The sequence below is a fragment of the Penaeus monodon genome, chromosome 16, assembly GCF_015228065.2.
Source record: "Penaeus monodon isolate SGIC_2016 chromosome 16, NSTDA_Pmon_1, whole genome shotgun sequence".
Lineage (NCBI taxonomy): Eukaryota > Metazoa > Arthropoda > Malacostraca > Decapoda > Penaeidae > Penaeus > Penaeus monodon.
This window is the reverse complement of record NC_051401.1, coordinates 4,648,594-4,668,593: the sequence shown is the minus strand read 5'-3', so window position 1 is coordinate 4,668,593 and position 20,000 is coordinate 4,648,594. Positions and strand designations below refer to the sequence as shown.

The 20,000-nt window shown below is 35.5% G+C and overlaps 3 protein-coding genes across 5 annotated transcripts; 2 read left to right on the top strand and 1 right to left on the bottom strand.

The window, feature by feature from the left end:
* Positions 1 to 3,206: 3,206 nt before the first annotated feature.
* LOC119582448 (biogenesis of lysosome-related organelles complex 1 subunit 2-like) lies at positions 3,207 to 5,563 on the bottom strand. Its single transcript, XM_037930685.1, has 3 exons — positions 5,507 to 5,563; positions 4,259 to 4,511; positions 3,207 to 3,800 (listed from the first exon to the last, which is right to left on the bottom strand). Exons 2-3 carry the CDS (start codon positions 4,505 to 4,507, stop codon positions 3,531 to 3,533), a joined length of 519 nt encoding a protein of 172 aa, XP_037786613.1. The 5' UTR covers positions 4,508 to 4,511; positions 5,507 to 5,563; the 3' UTR covers positions 3,207 to 3,530.
* A 162-nt stretch (positions 5,564 to 5,725) lies between these two features.
* LOC119582447 (kynurenine/alpha-aminoadipate aminotransferase, mitochondrial-like) lies at positions 5,726 to 11,835 on the top strand. 3 transcript variants are annotated; one of them, XM_037930682.1, is made up of 11 exons: positions 5,726 to 5,876; positions 6,990 to 7,057; positions 7,578 to 7,746; positions 8,857 to 9,046; positions 9,338 to 9,469; positions 9,722 to 9,871; positions 10,037 to 10,216; positions 10,464 to 10,590; positions 10,974 to 11,023; positions 11,374 to 11,532; positions 11,686 to 11,835. In XM_037930682.1, exons 1-11 carry the CDS (start codon positions 5,869 to 5,871, stop codon positions 11,740 to 11,742), a joined length of 1,290 nt encoding a protein of 429 aa, XP_037786610.1. In that variant the 5' UTR covers positions 5,726 to 5,868; the 3' UTR covers positions 11,743 to 11,835. The 3 variants fall into 3 exon arrangements, with proteins under 3 accessions (XP_037786610.1, XP_037786612.1, XP_037786611.1); XM_037930684.1 differs by lacking the exon at positions 5,726 to 5,876 and adding an exon at positions 6,623 to 6,642; XM_037930683.1 differs by lacking the exon at positions 5,726 to 5,876 and adding an exon at positions 6,654 to 6,759.
* Positions 11,836 to 16,103: 4,268 nt separating this feature from the next.
* Positions 16,104 to 19,953, top strand: LOC119582446 (kynurenine/alpha-aminoadipate aminotransferase, mitochondrial-like). The gene is made up of 6 exons (XM_037930681.1): positions 16,104 to 16,323; positions 17,584 to 17,651; positions 18,125 to 18,293; positions 18,843 to 19,032; positions 19,251 to 19,368; positions 19,807 to 19,953. Exons 2-6 carry the CDS (start codon positions 17,585 to 17,587, stop codon positions 19,824 to 19,826), a joined length of 564 nt encoding a protein of 187 aa, XP_037786609.1. The 5' UTR covers positions 16,104 to 16,323; position 17,584; the 3' UTR covers positions 19,827 to 19,953.
* Positions 19,954 to 20,000: the final 47 nt, after the last annotated feature.

Below are 20,000 nucleotides of genomic sequence, written 5' to 3'. Positions count from 1 at the left end.
AGAGTTTCTGGAGGGGAGATGAGTGGGGAGGTCTGAGAGACAAAGGTTTTCATATGTGAAGAAGAAGAGGGAATAGATGTCTGAGGAACAGGTGGAGAGGTGGGTGTAGGAGAGGATGTGGTAGGAGATGGAGTGGAACGTTTAGATTGTCTGGTGCGACAGGAAGAGTGAGAAGAAAGAGTGGTAGGCACCGGGGAAGAGAGATTGGAGTATCTGGATTTAAACTGGAAAAGGAATTTGAATGGGGGAGAGAGGGAGTAGAGGTAGCATGGTTCAGGGTGGAGGGATGAGAATTGGGTGAGATACCGAGACATCTTGAGAAGATGGGAGGGGAGCTTCCTGTCTGGTCTCACGTAGAATGAGGCCTAGTTTGAATCTGAGAACTGCTACCTCAGATTCGAGCTTATAGGCAAGGCAGCTCCTATAAAATACATTATGGGAACCACTACAACTGGCACATGTGCGTAACTGAGCAGAGCAATTTGAACGGTCATGACCAGGTGGGCACCTAGATTGCAGCGGACTTCGGAGCCACAGTGTTGGCTTTGTGGCCAAAACGCCAACCTTTCCTGACACTGACGGGGAAGGGGTCGATATGGCCGGATAGAGCAGGAAACCACCAATATAAACTTGAGGTCATGTCTACGGAAGCTAATCTTGGCAATAATGGAGTAGGACTTCAGCTGGCCTCTGGAATGACTAGTGTAGCACTGGACTGCCACTGCATCATAATCGACGAGGCAGGTGAGCAGGTCATTTCCAGTTTGACCAGGCTTTATCGTAGACAGAACAATCAGTCTGGGAAGTGGAAACAGTTCCAGTACAAGTATTAAGAGAGGAGTGAGGTTCGGCAGGAATAGGTTTGCCAGTGTAGTCAGTCAGGGTAGATTGTGCACGAGCTTGGGACTTTCATGTAACTGTGACAAGGCGTTAACGATCGGAACGACTCCGAAAGGAAAGTTTGCCTACCTGTTTTTGGAGAGGAGGGTATTGCTATAGTAAGGGGCTATAAGGGGAATCAGAGAGAATCGATCCCATTTAGCTGGGCCAAAAAGGGTACTCAAAAGGTTCGCAGAAGTGGAAGCAGTAGAAGAACGAGGACGGGAGGACGATGGGGTGGTGTGGCCTGAGGTAGTACTGCGAGGAGGAGGACAGTCATGATGAAGAATAGTAATAAAGGTGGTGGGGGTAAACAATGAAGAAGACTGTGCAGTAGCTGGAGTGGAGAATGTTGGGAGACAGGAAGGGTGTATTCTGAAGGTTGAATAATGACCCGGGTGGATGATCGGAATGGATATAGTTGACAGGAAACATGGAGGAGGGGGTATTAGTATCAATGGTCGGAACCATGGTCAAAGGAGAGACGTGGGTCGAGAAACCAGAGAAATCAAATTTAGATTGGCTAGTTGTTGAAGGGGTAAGCCTTAATGCCCCTACTAAGGGTAAAAAAAAATCTTCATTATTGGCCATGGTGAACCTGAAATAAATGGGGACCCTGAGGGGCAAGGGCTAGGCAATTAAACAAGGGAATACCATGACCATGGCTCCCGGAGGCCGTTCAGGACTGACACAAAACCAGCCTTTCATCCTTTCAGCTTTGCTCTCACACCTTGGGAAGTGGACAGGAGAAGGGATGAAGAAGAGAAGGGAAAGGAAAGGGGATGAAAGAGAAGACCATGTAAAATTAGTTGAGGAGAGGGCTGAGGTCCAAGATAGGGCTGATCCCCTACATTGGGGCCCAGTCTCCGTCTCATAAGCCCCTCACACAACAGCAACGAGCAAGGGATTGGGGGAAACCAACACACAAGTTAGTTGATATTACAAGTGAAGGTATTTTTTAGGGAAAAGTATGAGTTTCACACATGCTTGAAACTTTAAGCTGTTTTATTTTGAATACTGACAGAAACATGAGTTCAGTATGGGATGTTTATTGAGATGGCTTGTATTTATTACTATGCAGTTTATTACTTATTGTTACTTAGATTCGACCTTTGTGGGAAGTTCGTGAGGTCTACATTGTATTTGGTCTTTGTGCTGTATCAAATTAAACCTAATCGTTATAGTAATACAATATACTAGGATCCCTGTCAATAAGTCACTGGCAGGGATGTGCATGAAGGGGGGATAGCTCTTTTTTTATCAAAATCAACAAAGGGAATGTATCATTTTGGTTGTGTTACTCTCTTTTCCTCAGTGTGAGTTCTTGCCTTTCTGAAAGTCTTTGTAATCACTGACATGGAGACATTTATCCTTTCTCGATTTAAAATAAACAAATATAACACACACTCACACAATAACAACAAAACCCTCCCACATACACAAAAACACATGCACACACACACACACATGCGCACACACACACACACACACACACACACACACACACACACACACACACACACACACACACACACACACACACACACACACACTCACACACACACACACACACACACACACACACACACACACACACAATGCCAAGATTAATTTAAGGAAATTAAAAATAGGCATATGATTAATTGTATCTTTTAGAGTTTATTACTTACAAATATCACAATGTATTTTTCATATGATATAAATATCTATTGTCTATGTTACATATCAATTATATAATGAAATACAATAACAATGTTTACACATTACTGAATATCATTTCACAGGATATATGTAGGTTTTCAAAGAACAGATACACATTTAATGTTCTCCTAAAGCACAAAAAGAGATATGGAAATATATAACAGCCAGTTTAAAATATAATTGCACATATTCAAGGCTTACTGAGTGCAATAATTTATTAGCTATTAAGAATGTTACTGTTGCTGAATAAAAAAAAATCACTGCCCAAACATATTTAATCATTTCCCTCGCAGGTGCCTTCGCATTTGGTGTTTCAGACTAGCATACTGACATAAACATATCACATTTACTTTTTCTATGGAATTTTGAAATAACATACAAAGATCTTTTGTTGTGGATATGAATAAAATATTCTAGTATTTCCATTCTCTCATCATTGTCATTGCCCTCAATTCTCCATTGCTGTTCTCAGTCCTGAATCACAGAGGTAATTGAAATTGATATTTTTTTTACTGTTAATCTTATAAGTACAATGTTACTTCTATGTCACTCTAGTAACATGTGTATGTATATACTTCTATGTCACTGTTGTGTGATGATACATTTTGCATCATTATTCACAGCTGTTTTTTTTTCAATCCCTGATAAAGGAATTGTGCAAGACTGGTTCTGAATGACCTCCAACTCTTAGCTGGAATGCTGGCTTGTGGGTATTGTTCTAAATCCATTTCTGTCTTTTCCCATAGGATTATAGGCCCAGTGAGTTCCTTTGGATTCTTCATAAATGCTGAGGTTCTATTTTTGTCACCTTGTAGTCAAGTGGTTCAGTAAAATTACAAACAGATGAAGCAATACACAGTACAGTACATAAACTTCAGTACTGGGTCTAATGAAGCACAGTCACCAAATAAAATTAAGTAATGATAATCAGGGATCATTTAAAAAACACCTTATTTTTTCTCTAAGCTTTTGAATTTTGCTTCTAGTCTCTTGGAATACGCATCAAGTTTGTAAGCAGCAGCTTCAAGCTTAGTTACACTATCTTCAATCTGATCAATCTGGTCTAGATATGGCTGTAGTGCTAAATACTTTTCATTAAGGTCTTTCAGTGATCGACTGACACTTCCTCCTATTTGTCGCATATCAGCATATTTGGTGATGGTTGCCTTGTTCATCTGCTCTAGTAATGCATAATCCTCAAGGACTGCAGACAACTCTCCCTGTGGAAGAAAAACAGTTCAGACAAAACTTACAGTAAAAGGACAACAGAAAACTGTGTGTAACGTGGCATGTGATGGAAAAAGATGTGAAGAGATGGGATGGGGTGTGCATATTAGAAATGTTTTATATTTAGCTCATTAGGAGGCCCCTTTGAAAGCATGGGGGTTAGGAGTTGTTGCTCTCCTCCAAATGACACATCATCTGGCTGTGATAAACCTCCAGCTATGCAAGAAACCACACAGATTGCTAAAAAAAAAAAAAAAAAAAAAAAAAAAAAAAAAAAAAAAAAAAAAAAAAAAGTGTATTTTATTAATCCTAAGTAGACATATAAAAAGATACCAATGTATATGATATGGACAAACACAAAATAAGCAACTACATGTAAATATAGGATAACAAACAAAATGTATAACATAATTCAATCTGAAATCATGATGTATTATTCAAATTTCAATACCTGCAAGTAATTTGATGTGTGTGAAAACATTAGAGTAGCCAGGTGACTGAGATTTGGATCATGAGGGTCCAGTGCTTCAAAACTACTTGTGCTTGTGGACAAGGTTGGGCCTCGTTTTGGGGATCCAAAATCACTGAGTCCATCATCATCATCAACAATTCCTCTGGCTAAAGGCTCCTGTGGTCGATTATTGGGCCCTGGAGGCCCAGTTTCTCCGTCCTTGTTATTTAAATCCATTTCCTTTAGCATCTACCTGCAAGTGAGAGTTAATAATTCTACTGAGTAAAACAAAGTAAAAGGTATGTATGATGGGAAACAAAAAGTGGAAGAAAGCAGATTTAAGTTCAATGGGAACCACAAAGATAGACGTTATCACACAAACAAAAACAATACTTTTGTTTTATTTTCTAGTGCTATCACTGACTATTTCAACTTTAGAAGTATTACAACTTTCTAATGTTAGAATCACAACAGCCTCAGTAGTAAGAAGTAATACAATCTCCCAGAATGAGAATGAAAAGTCACATAAGTGGTAATCATCTATGAATTTGGACTTAAATACTTTACTAAATATACAAGATTAGTAAAGAATTGGTTGACCTAATATCTTCATATACTTAGAAATACCAAAATTAAATGTTCTGATGAGAGCAACATTGAGTACTGGAGTTTAAATATATTTGTAGTCACTATGAAATAGATTTCTACATTACATAAAGTTACTTTATATCTAAAATTATACATAGATTTATTCAAATAACACCAAAGTTGAACATATATAATGTGGTAATTCTTGGGTCTGTACCGCAAGAAGAGTGAAATTATACATATATGTTTTCTGATGTGTAATATGCACGAAGAAAAACACACCAGATACTTTATCACTCAGTATACATGTATCAGATCAGATATGATGGCCCCCATAAAATACGTCTGTGTGTTTATATATATATATATATATATATATATATATATATATATATATATATATATATATATATATATATATATATATATATATATATAATCTTCCCAGACATACCCTAACAGTAACTGGAGTGTATAGTGTTTTCGACAATGACTCCCTTCATCATAAGCAACATATTTAAGGATATGTGACTGCCTTTTTTCACCATTTCCTTTGTCCTTCTCACACCTGCTGTACCCTCTACATCCTAGCAAAGTATTCAGAAGCGGATATTTGAAGAAAAATCACCGTTTTCCTCCTTTTTCCCCTCCCTCTCCTACCTGTGGGACGAAACCCTTGTTTGTAAACAATCGATTTTCCCTTTAATAGAAATGGGGATACGACCCTACAATATTTATTCTCGTCGCGGGTAATACATTTACGCTTAAACATTCTTTCTATTTTACCCCAGATATTATTTTATCATTAAATGCAATAAACCCTGAAATGAAATAAATCGCGTTCAACTAACTTAAAAATAAACATCAGCGATTACATGCGTAGTGCAAAAAACGGGGGAGACGGAAGGGAGGCCAAACGTCCTTTAATTTTCTCCATCTCTTCTCTTTTATTTCGTCTCTCTTGTCACCCAGGTTCGTCATTCTCTCTGCTTTCTGTGGATTTCAGCTCATCCTCTGGACTGATGATAAAGTAGGTTTCAAAAAGAGGAAGTGAATATATAAGCCAAGTTAACGCGAAGTTGAAATGGATCTCAAAGTATATATATATATATATTTTTTTTTACGTAATTGTGTGTCTTCTCTTAATTACGGTTTTTATTCCTCTCTCTCTTTTCTTCCGGGATTTATAATATGGAATAAAATGTTGTGAGAAGGAGAAGGAGATGAAGTTGTGTATGTCATTGTGAAACGTAGAGTATATATATATATATATATATATATATATATATATATATATATATATATATATATATATATATATATATATTATATATATATATAATATATATACATATATATATATACATATATATATATATATATTATATAATATATATATATATATATATATATATATATATATATATATATATATATATATATATTTATTTATTTATTTATTTACTTTTATCCTATAGATACAAGTAATAACTTACAATGATGAAAATTTTAATTATTATTATCTAGATGTAAAAAGAATAATAATAATTGATTATTACTTATCGTGAAATAAACATAATTGCCAAATCAGCATAAATATCTTTAGTGTCAGTGCCCCACAGTTGTCTTCAATTGTTTATATGACAATTAAAGTAAATAGTAAAATTATATATTGACATTAAATAAATAGAAATCCATTTTTTTTTTTTTTTTAGAGCTTCATTAATGCGCAGACATTGGGCCTCGTCATGCGCAGTTTTCCTTGTGATTTTGTGCTTGCTTCTCCTTTCCGTCAAGTCAGAGTGATTCAGTTGTGGCTTAGCTCTCTTTCATTTTGATATTTTCCCCCCAAATTTTGCTTATATGAATGAATTATCGCAGGGTTTTGTTAATAACTGGAATTTTATGCTATAGTATGTCATTAGTGCCGAGATCCTATAGCAATTTAAGGCCAGATTGGGCAGACACTAGAGCTGCAGTTTAATAAAAAAAAGATTTATTAACTAAGTGCGTGTTTATAGCACATGCGTTTTGTAAAATCACCTGTGATTTACTTATCTTTTTCTTTATCTTTTTCCATTCAGGTATTAGTGCATAGATATTGCATTATTGCACATATGATTTTTTTTCTCTTTTATTTTAGGATGAACTACTCGAGATTTTTGACAAAATTGTCTCAGAATCGCCAGCCCTCGTTGATACGAGAATTAAGTAAGTGAAATGGTCGATATTTTTAGATTTATGTGCGAGGTATTTCTTTTAATAAAAGGGGAAAAGTTTTGTGCATATATATGTGTCTTGCATGCAGCATTCATAGGTGTATATGTAGAAAATGTGATAAGTAATTTTTACTTTTATTTTGCTTGATTATAAGATGTAGTTATAATCTGTCTAGGACAATATATATAGACACTCACACACGCACACGCGCACACACACACACACACACACACACACACACACACACACACACACACACACACACACACACACACACACACACACACACACACACACACACACACACACACACACACACACACATGTATATATTATATATATATATATATTATTTGTATGTATTTTATTATAATTATTTTTCTATGTATTTTTTCACATTCATATTTTCTTCTTTAGTTAGCATAAGTTTAATAAGAAAAGTGGATGACTGAAGCCTGTGCAAAAGTGTCGTAAAGAGTTTGCAGATCTAACACAATTAATATAATTTCAGCGAACTTGCTTACCGATGCATCACCGGAATTGGTGTTCATGGCAGGGGGATTGCCAAACCCTCAGATGTTCCCGTTTCAAGCTGCTTCTGTAACCATGAAGGATGGCCGAGCGATCACAATTCACCCAAAGCTTATGACAGACTGTTTGCAGTACGGCCCGACAGCTGGGTAGGTAGGCAGTTGCATATTTTGCATAGTGCCAGGATAGGGTTGCACAAAGTGACACCTTGGCCTTTGTGTGTCTTGTTATACCAAGGGTCAGCAAACCTCCATTCTTATATTCTGGTAAGACAGAGCTTGGATTGGTGCTTTGAGTCAGTTGCTAGGGAAGGTGCAAGCTTTACTATGCCAAAATAGATGTATTGGGGGTTACTTATCCTTTCCAGAAGTGTATACATTTTTTGATATCTGATTGTTCCGTTATCCTGCAGTTGCAGAAATACATTTAAATGACTGTATGTGTCATTTTCATTATTTTATGTAGATAGTGTTTATCTTACTGTCTCTTTATCCAGTTCTATTCTAGGCAGTTACATTACCTTGTTAAATATTAGTATTTATTAAGCATAAGTCTTACAAAATTTTCAAAGAATTGCTGTTTACTGATTCAGATGTCGATAGGTGTGTATATATATGTAAGTATATATTCATATATAATAGATGATATACAATGTAATATAAGATAAATAATATTTATATATGTAATATGTGATGTTATGAATGAGATATAATGTGATATGTGATGTTATGAATGAGATATAATGTGATATGTTATGTAATAACATACATACAGTAATATGCTGGCACCATGATGCGACGGATTCTCTCTTGCTATTTAGTGTGGAGGTTATGTGTTCATGTCCCTGAGCTGGATCATGGGTGATGTTAAAAATGGCACTTGGTTAAGCAAGGACAGCATTGTCAGAGGCAAAAGTTGATCAAGGGAGTATGATAATGTAGAAGAAAAAGTTGATTTCAAATATTTTCTTAACAAGCAGCCAACATGTACCACAGTGGGACAGAAACAACTGAAAAAAACAAATATTCCTCGAAGCTGGTCCTCTGTTATGATGGAAGTTGTCATATACACCCAGTATGAGAGCACAGCATCTAGAGCTGACATGGTAAAAGTTCAAGGGTTGAACTAATGAGACTTATGCTGGACTTTATGTTCATTGTTCTTTAATTTTTTATCTTTAAGCCTTACAAGTAGGTCTTGTGAATGCTGTATATCATACTTTTTGATCATTCTTTTCTCATGTTTTCTTGCCCTTACAGGTACCCACCATTGGTTAAGAAGCTGAAGTCCTTAACGGAAAGACTCCATGCACCACCACGATGGGCTGATAGTGACCTCATTGTTACAGCAGGAAGCCAGGATGGTTTGTGTAAGGCACTGGAAATGATGATTGAGCCAGGGGATTTTGTTGTGACTCAAGAACCATGTTACACTGGTACTCTGTCGATTGTGAGTGTCTGATCTGCATCGCCGATGTTTTATTTAGAAAGCAAATTAATTTATCTGGCAGGTATTGTTATGATGTCTTGTGTATATTAGAAGATTTCTGATCAGTTTAGCAAACCAGTTATGTAAGTTACATAGCCATAATGTTGTTTTAGGTAAGCAATATGTAGTAGGTATCTTCTTCTTCTTCTTCTTCTTTTTGACTATAATCCATAGTTGAGGTAATGTACATTCCTCCCAAAGTTCTGTATGCAAGTGTTGTGCCTTTAAGTATATAATTATTCTCTTTAACAGCTAAACCCCTTTGAACCACGTTATGTAGCAGTGCAGTGTGATCATGAAGGCATGAATCCTAAAGCCTTAAAAGAAGCCTTGTCCCAGTGGAAGCCAGAAGAAATTAGAGATGTCAAGACAGGAGTTCCGAAAGTATGATTGATGGAGAAAAACAAATTGAATTATTTGTCTGTAGTTTTTGTGACAGTATTCTATGTAGATAACAATTATTTTCTCTTTTTATTATGTTTGAATGAAACTTGTATAGTAAATAAATGTTTCAGCATATTTAAGCTGCAAGGTCAATAGTTTTTGCAATTCATTTTTTAAAATTACATTTTGATAATGTCATACAGTGCAATATACCATATTGATACATTTTTACCATTGTATGCCAATGTTTAGGTACTGTACATCAACCCAAATGCTTGCAACCCAACTGGAGTATCTGTTGGCGAGAAACGACGGAGGGAAATATATGAAATTGCCTCTGAATACAATCTTATTATTCTTGAAGATGATCCATACTACTTTGTGCAGTTTGGAAACTTAAAGGTGAATATTTCAATGCATTTATTAGGATTTTTTTGTGATTGTTACATATCATGGGCTGCAGCTGCTTCAATTTAATGTATTTGGTTTGTCCTTTGGTTATTGCAGATATCAGTATTGAATTTTTCAGTTATTTACAACCTTGTTATACTTGTTAATATCTTGCAGGACTTCCCTCCTAGTTTTCTCAGTATGGATACAGAAGGGAGAGTTATAAGGTTTGATTCCTTTTCCAAAGTTCTAAGCTCAGGACTTCGACTGGGCTATGTAACTGGGCCAAAACCACTTGTGGAGAGGATTGTCTTACACAAGCAAGTTTCGATTCTACATGCATCTTCCATGTCTCAGGTAATAATGCAGATATGATTGTCTGCAGGAAATGTATCATTTATGTATAGTTTATGTCTGCTCTTTTAAATTTGCTGTGTATATTGTAATGATTCTTGGTCATGGATAAGGGTGACTCATATCTCTTGATATGCACAAGTACGAATATTTGTGATATTCCTTTTGACAAATTCTTTAATGTAATGAGTAGAATAGTTGAATAAGTGGGTTGAGTAAGTAAATACTTGTTTTTGGTATATAATTTAAGGTACTGATCAGTGAGCTGTTTGAGATGTGGGGAGAGGATGGATTCCTGAAGCACACAGAAGCAGTTCAGGAGTTTTACTTGAAGCAGAGAGAAGCCATGTTGAAGGCAGCAGAAATACACCTTACAGGTCTGTTGCCCTGGAAAGATTGCTTTTTTATTTATGTTTCCTTGTGAGTGTTTTTATTATTTATAGAACATAACACAGAAGAGTATAGACATTGCTATCAGTAAGAGTAAATGAAAAAGAGGGAAAGGAACTGAGCATGTTATCATGTTGGAAATTGACATAAATATATCTTTGCATCTAAAATTATTAATCTCATAGAACACTTAAGATAACTTGTCTTTTTCTCCACAGATGTTGTTTTTATTTGATTACCTTTATATTAAGACTTTATTATAAGTACCTTTTGAATATCATCATAGACATTTAGGCAGATGAGTCACAAACATTTGATTACATTGACTTCAGTGGTTTGTGTTTTGTGAGAGAATTCTTCTGTTTTTCAGGTCTATGTGAATGGGCTGTTCCAACAGGTGGAATGTTCCTCTGGATCAAGGCAAGTTGAGGTGTATAAGTTTGGATATAATTTACCAGGAAATCATGGGGACAGATATATATTCCTTATCTAAAATCTACCCAAAACTCAATGCCCCTTTTCTGAAAGCCTTCTTGATACTTTGTTGTTTTTTTATCATCTCCCCTTCAGTTTATACACAGGTATTCTTTTCATATCTCCCCTTGTCTGAGGGGGAAACCTAATATCCTCCTGTGGTTGAAAATCCTATCTTTTTGGTTTTTTTTTTCATTTGTGATGGTTTTTTCACTCCGATTTTGGAAATTCTTCTGATTTTTTTTTCCCCCATTTTTAAAAAATTTTGCTGACAATAGATTTTCTCTTACAAACAGGTTCCTGGTGTGAGTGAAACGTGGGAAATGATCCTGAATAGAGCTTTGAAAAAGGATGTTATTCTTGTACCTGGCAGGGCATTTATGTGTGACCCTACCAGACCTTGTTCATATATGAGAGCTGCATTTTCCATTGTCACTCCAGAGAAGATGGATAAGGTAGGATTAGTTTATTAAAAGACACTGAAAAAACAAGTTATTGTAAATATTTTTTACCCTGAACCACATGCATAAGTCCGTGCTTATAAATTTTTATGACTTTACGTAAACTATGTCATTGTATGATATATGCTTATACGTATATTTTTCCAGGGTCTAAAGAATTTGGCTGAGTTGATACAAGAAGAACTGGAACTTCAAAAAGCTTAAGTGAAAGAATTTCAACTTACATTTGCTTCAAGACCAAGTTGAACTTTTGTTCAGAAGATGGTGTTCTGTCATAAAATGATACAATTTTTTCTTTGTCGTCTTTTTTTTTTTTTTGTTTTTAAAAAAGGGACTAAAAAGGAAAATTGTTCCATTCTTAATGCTGATTCTTGTATGAAATATATAACCAGTAAATAAGTATTGGGCATTTCTTCATGAATGTTGTTAATTGATACTTATATATAATCATCTTTGCTAAATTTGTTACTACATTACTTATGTCCACGTGCTAAGTGTGGTTCTTGACATCTCATTTGGTGTTGCTGAAGAATATCATATCTGTGCATAAATTTTAAAGTTAAGATTATCAAAATATGTTGTGGTTTTATTAATATTTTTTATCATTCATCATGTTACAAATATAGAAATAAAATAATGAAGAACAAGGAGAAAAAGTAGTAGTAGTAGTAGTAGTAGTAGTAGTCATAATACTAGTAGATATTATAATATAGTAGTATCAAAAATACTAGTATAGATTCAAATAGCAGTAGTCATAATAGTAGTAGTAGTAGTCATAATAGTAGTAGGAGTAGTAGTAGTGGTCATAATAGTAGTGGTAGTAGTAGTAGTAGAAAGAGAAGAGGTGTATAATAAGAATAAGAACAAGGAAGTAGACAAATAGGAAGGAAACATCATTGCCAGTAACAAAATTAATATGATATTGACAAAGATGAAGTAAACATGAATATGAATGTGGAATCTCCTTTACTTTTAGAATGGGAATCTACCACTGACTCTAAACATAAAAGTTCTGAGATTTCTGAAAAGTTATTGGTTTCAGAAATTATATATGATCATAAAGGTAACTTACTCATGCTATATACTTTTCATATACATTACAGTTTTTGCAGTGTAATGTAATTATTTTTTCTTCCTGTTTTTTATGTGAAGCCATATATATATATATATTGTTTTAAAAGTCAGTGTCAGCATCTTATAGCTAAATGGATTTCTGAAGAGAAAGGAAAAATGTTGATAAGTCTGGGTTGAATTAACAGGTGATAGATAAATTTTATAGTGCCACATGAAGAAACATTGCTATCTGTTGTTTCAAATGTTGAGTTGAGTTAGTCTTGTCAACACTGTTTATCCAGCATTGTGAATTATTTTATAAAAAATTCCCTAAGTAATTAGATTTTTAAAAAATGCATAAACATGGGTTGTTTTTTTCATAGATAAGTAGAGGTTTTGTGCTTTTCTCTAGAAGCACTTTGTGTATTGAGAATTTTTTTTGTGCACATATTGTCTTCACTGATTTATCTCTTTCTAGTCTTCTGTGCTCAAGGCAGGTTAACTGTATTCTGTATGTCTTCTGTTATCAGCTGTTACCATTTCAAAAATTACATTTCATGTATATGGTTTGAACTGAAAGTATCTGGGAAAATGTTGCATTCACTGTAGTATTGTTTTGTGAAATGCTTTGCAGATAGATGGCTCTTCAAGTGCTTAGCCATAAAGGAGTCAATTAGCAGACCTTGTGACCTCATCCAATTTCACCTTTCCTTGAGTTTGCAGAAAAAAAACATGTTTTTTTTAATAATACTTTCAATATTGATGCTGTTATTTTTATTATAGACATAATCATTGTAGTGCTATTGACATTACTAACAGGAGTATTAGATACCAGAAAATGGTTTTAAAAATCAAGGAAAGGGTAAACAGGTGAGACAGGTAGTACTTGTTGTGGCTCACTGGTGACATAGTATGAGTATAGGCATCTACGTGTAAAAACATTTTAATAAATTAAACTCACAGTGGGTGTTGCATGTATGTACATGCCATCCCCAGTGGCCTTGGGCCATTGAAAAAAGTGCCTCCATAATCAGCATCTCTTTTTTAACAGGCTGCATAAAATGTATTACCTCAATGTAAGTACAAAACTCTTAATGGTTTTTACTACATGACCATTCTTTTGCATCAAGTTTTACATCAGTGGAAATTATATGATTTGATATTTCAGAAAATTAAAGAATTGTGTAGTTCAACTGGTTGTTAACTGTCAGTGCCATTTACCATGCTGTTGGTTATCAAGTAGTAATTGTTTTACATACTATGAATAAAATTAAAATTATAGTACAGATTTGTTTACTATTACCAAATATTCACCAATACTACCTGGCCTAGGCAGATGGACACATCTGGAATAAAACACAAAGAGAAATACCTTGGGGCAAACAACAGAATCATGCATATTACAGGATATGTGCCACACAAAACTTCTAAGACTCACAGTGTAGGTCATTGTAATATTATTGAATACTGAAGGTTAGTGGAATGGCACCTGGAAATTTATTAACTGGTCAGAGTTTTAACTGGAGAAGAAACTGCCACTCCTTCATATCTTTCTCTTTTTCATCTGCAGCTAAAATGACAAGAGTTAAAATAAAGTAATTGATTTGAAGTGTATGTGGATTCTGCATAGTTCAGCACATTGGCAAACCATGAAATACTTTTGAAAATTCCTTACCAGAGTAAGGAATGAGTCGGTGATAAAAAGTTGAGGTAATTACCATCATATATACACATATACACCTATTTCACAGTGCTAATCGTTAAGAAAAAGGTATTGTTTTTTTCAGTGAGGAAGGGAGAGACATGAATTGCATATGGCATGATGGTGCCTTAAAATAATAATAATAATAATAATAATTAGCGCCATTATCATTATTAGCACATTGATAAAATAATAATAATGATCATAATAATAATACTGTTATCATCTTCATCTTGGAGAAAAAAAAAAAAACATTGGTTTATATTCACTGCCATGTTATAGCTTGACCTTCACTGAAAAAAACAACAAAAAAAAAACATTCACCGTGTAAATGCAAACCGGTCACCGTGACACCGTAATTCTTATCAGCAATAAGCCTGTGAACACCTCGCCTTACTATTGTCATAATAACATAAATCATTCTTCATAAACTCAATTGGCAAATCAATTATATGTATGTATGTATATATATATATATATATATATATATATATATATATATATATATATATATATATATATATATATTCTCTTAAAATAAAAGACCAGTTATCTTTATTTCGTCAATGGTATCTAACCGAAAGTGCCATACATCTCTTCCATATAAAACATACAAACTCCACTAACATGCTACCAATTGCGATAAAAAAAATATATACAATCCAATGGGAGGCTAACATTATCTCAAACCATTCAGTTGAGACAAAATAAAATCAAGAACAACTTTGCATTTGGCATTATTACCTCCATCAGGGGAGTTGCCAGGAGTAAAATTATTTCCGCAGCGTACGATACCACGCGCGTTATTAGGTTGTTTAGTCATACAATTGTCAAAAAGTGTTAAGATTATTATTATTATTATTATTATTATTATTACGAGGCACACCACGAAGCTTATTAAATGAAGAATCCGGTAGGCGTTCTTTGATAATAATAATAATGATAATAATAATAACAATAATAATAATAATAATAATAATAATAATAATAATAATAATTAGATAAGTTTGCAAAAAGGTAAATTGATAAATTTCTTCTAAACTACTGTATATAATCGGTTTCGATTAATTATTAAAAAATCCTATATATCCTTTCATAAGCTGCCACACTGTTTATGGATCAACTCTTACTGTAGGTCGATAAGTAACAATTAATATATATCGTGCGAATGGCCATTTCCATTCAAACCAAATTGTATACAAACCAACCCATCATATATCAAAAGACCACCTGACATGACAATGGTTCACACAATAAGTTCAGAATGCTGGGTAGTGACTGATTAGCCGTTTCTGCGAGAGGTTTCTAACGAGAGAGAAAAATAACCATAAGGATGACTGGCCTATGAAGCTCCGGGGCTGTTAAGATACCAGTAATGTCCATCATAGGCTTTATATTTCTGTGGTAAAATGCGCTTAATTAGATTAGCCTAGATGAAGCCCTCTTGGGTGCTGAGCCCGGTAGGTAGCTCATGGCCATTGGTGATATAAGAGAGATAGACAGACATAGGCAATATGTAATATATACACATAACAAACATGTATGTACATATACATAAATATATATATATATATATATATATATATATATATATATATAAATATATATATTATATATATATATAAAATATATATTATATATATATATATATATAATATATATATATATATATATATACTTTACATATATATATATATATAATATATATATATATATATATATATATATATATATATATATACACATATCTTTGGCCCGAATGATGATCGGCTTAACGAAGAACGACAGTTTCTCGAGCAGCGCACGACACTCCCAACCAGCCGTCTGCCAAGGCAACACTGGCACACTCATCCCCGGTGCCAGTATGCTCAAGGACACGGCGGGGTTGTGACAGCTAGCAAAGTGGCGGATGTCTCTCCAATCCTCCTTTGCTTGGCCAGGACAGTCCTATCACGTTGAGAAAAGTCAACAGTTTTGAATAAACACCACGTTGTCCATAGTCTTAAACACTGTTGGTTAATAAAGTTCAGGTAATTATTCCAAGCTTTTATCATTATGTTGTCATATTTTTTATCTTTTGAGGAAAATACATATGTTATACATATAACCTCATAACCATATGAGTAAGTAATTATCAAATGATTTATTGGAAAGTGCTTGTTATCTTCTCATTAAACTTCCGAAATGAGACATTTAAGCATTTATTCTACATTTAAGTATATTTGTTAATTAGATACGGATGTCAATTGTAACATGAAGGATATAAATTTTCATGATGGTTGTGGATATTATTATTGTAGAAGTATTATACTGTAATTATTCTTATTTATTGTCACTATTATTGTATTATTTTTATCGTTATCGTCATTACTATCATTATTATTGTTACTAATAATGTTATTCTTGTTATTATTATTACCATGAATATTGTTATTATGAACATATTTTTTGTTCTTTTTATTATAACAGTAGGAGTTGGATGTGCCACTCATGACATAATTTTACGCGTTGATGCTAAACGTTTGGCTTCACCCTATTCAGCAGTTTACAGTTTTTTATTATTATTATTATTATTATTATTTATATTTTTTCTACACCATTGCACACTACTTTGGATTCCTACACATTACAAAATTGCAGCTAACATAAAATGCAAACTTAGATTATGTTTTAAGTGCCACTTTATGACTATGACTTGTATGAAAATGAGAAAAAAATAGTGACATCTCTTAAGCAACCCTTAAAAACAGCAGTTATTTCGGACTTTTACATTTGAAGATATCACCATTACTGCTTTATGCAAATTACATCCACATTATGTTATGATTTTACTTTGCTGTTTTTAAATTTAACACGCTTCGTGACTATTTTAATTTTTTTTTCCACAGACAGGTTTCAATATAACTCCACACCTAAAGCATAAGTTATAAGTAATAAGTAAGTTATAAATTATAAGCCTAGCCCCGCCCCCTCGATTTCGTAAAATAAAATGCCAGACGATAGAAATGAAGGCTTTAATCCCCCTAACTCCATCTTCTTGGACATTCAGTGAAGGGCTGGTCCCATATCAAGCAGAAGGCTTCGTTTCCCTCAAAACTGTTTGTGTTAATACATAGCCTGTTCTTGATTCACTCTTATTTACAGGGGCATTTTCTCTGTGGGAATATTCTTTACTAAAACAACCGTTGCATCATAGAACGACAGAGTGAAAGAGTGGAGAGCAGTTGGTGTAATCTTCCAGTGTCTAATTTTTTTTGTGTGTTATTATCATGGTTTTATATAATTCGCAGGATGGATTATTCGAGGTTCATATCAAAGATGTCTTTAAATCGAAAGCCGTCAGGAATCAGTGAAATGCGTGAGTATTTTAGCTACAGTAGATGGGAATCCAACTCGAGTGCTTACTGTGGGTGTGTGTGTGTGCGTGCATGTGTGTGTGTACGTGTGCGTGTGCGTGTGGGTGTGCGCGCACATAAACAGTACATGTGTAAAGAGAGACAGATAAATTGATAGATTGGTTAGTGGATGGATAGTGGTAAATATAAAAATATAATTAATGACCATGTTTGTATGAATAATTACATATCTATACCAACAAAACCCAAAATCAAATGGACTCTTCCCTCCCTCTCTCCCTCCTCTCCTTCCCTCCCTCCCTCCCTCCCTCCCTCCCTCCCTCCCTCCCTCTCTCCCTCCTCTCCTTCCTCTCCTTCCCTCCCCCCTTCTCTCCTTCCCTCCTTCTCTCCTTCTTCCCTCCCTCCCTCTCTCCTTCTTCCCTCCCTCCCTCTCTCCTTCCCATTATCACCCCCCCCTTCTTCCCTCCCTCCACAGGGAAGTACCTCGCGGAGCCGTCTCCCTCGTTGGTGTGGCTGGCCTCGGGAATGCCCAACCCGCAGCTGTTTCCCTTCCGCGACGCCACCTTCAGCCTGAGCGACGGGTCTGTCCTCGAAATCGGGCAGGACCTCATGGCGACAGGGCTGCAGTACGGACCGACGCCGGGGTAGGTTTCGAGACCGACGCCGGGGTAGGTTTCGAAAGCGCGGTGACGCCGCTTCACCAACAACCCCTTGGAGAAAAGTGCGGTAGAGACTTGCATGTTGCGTGTTGATACTATCATTGCCGCTTGAAATGGTATTCGGCCATCTTCGTCGACGCAAAAAATTTTGTCGATATTATTGTTCACATTGTTATTACTACGATCTGTGCATAACATGGGTAGATAGGTAGATAGATAGATTGATCGACCTACGCATAATACGGATAGATGGTTAGAGAGATCTGTGCATAATAACATGGCTAGATGGGTAGATAGTTAGATAGATACATAGATATATGCATAACATAAGTAGAGATATAAGTCTTTTGAGACAGATAGATAAATAGACCTATGCATAACAAATATCACAAAAGGATCCAAAAGAAAGGAAAAAAATGCAAATTCCTCGCCCACTCTATACTTCTAGATGTATTAGATGAATTAAAATATACAACTGCATTCCACTCTACACCTAACAATATTTCAATACTTCCCCTTCTTCCCCTTCGTCAGGTACATCCCCCTGGTCCGGCAGCTGAAGGACATGACGCTCCGGAACCACAGTCCTCCGCGTTGGGGTGAGAGCGACCTCCTGGTGACCGTCGGGTGTCAGGACGGGCTGGCGAAGGCGCTGGAGATGCTGCTCGACGTCGGGGACTGCGTGGTGGTGCAGGAGCCGTGTTATTCGGATGTTCTGTGCATTGTAGGTGTCCTGAGTATGTGTGTGTGTGTGTGTGTCTGTGTATGTATGTATGTATGTATATGTTTTTGTGCGATAAACGTTTCGACATTCAATCTACCCGACGTCACACTACCCTCCCTCCTAAATTATCCCATCTGAGTCATCATCAGCTATACTGACGGTATTCATAACAGGAAATAATCGCCAAATAGTTACAGAAACTCGCTCTTATTACCTAGCTCGCTCCTCTGACGCCGAAGTTCGTCGTTGTCGCCGCGGACGAGAAAGGGAATGTGTCCGTCGGCGCTGAGGAAGGGACTCGAACAGGCCGCGCAGGATGGGGGACCCGCGCCCAAGGCCAGTGCGCGACCTTTTGTGAAATGATATTTCAGGGAGAGAGTAAAGGAGTTATGATTTCTTAGCCATACAATCAACACGTTTTCTTAATATACATGTTATGTACGATGCAAGTAGATTGTAAAAAGTCCCGACTTCCCGAAGTTCGGAAATAATTTTTTTTTTCCAACAACAGAACCAAAGTATTAATCATACAGGTCATATACTTTTCAAGAAAAGTAGTAAATAGAATCTATCCTTTATTTCAGTAAATAATAATTTTCCTAAGCAATGGATCCAAAACATTTTTCTAAAATAGGAATCTATTCAAGATGGCAAATAATCATGATTTCCCAACAATAGCATCGACCCTTTATTTCAAGGAGCTAGTATATAATGCTTATTCTATTTCACAGCATTACCAAAACGCCTTCCTAAAACTGTACTCTCTTAATACAGGTCATGTACTTGGTGCCTAACGCATGCAACCCCACGGGAACCACCATGGACGAGGCGAGGAGGAGGGAGATCTACAGCCTCGCCTCCGAGTACGACCTCATCATCCTCGAGGACGACCCTTACTACTTCTTGCAGTATGACGACCAGGAAGAGTGAGATGCGTTAAAACCTACGCGGATTGTCGTTAATCACGC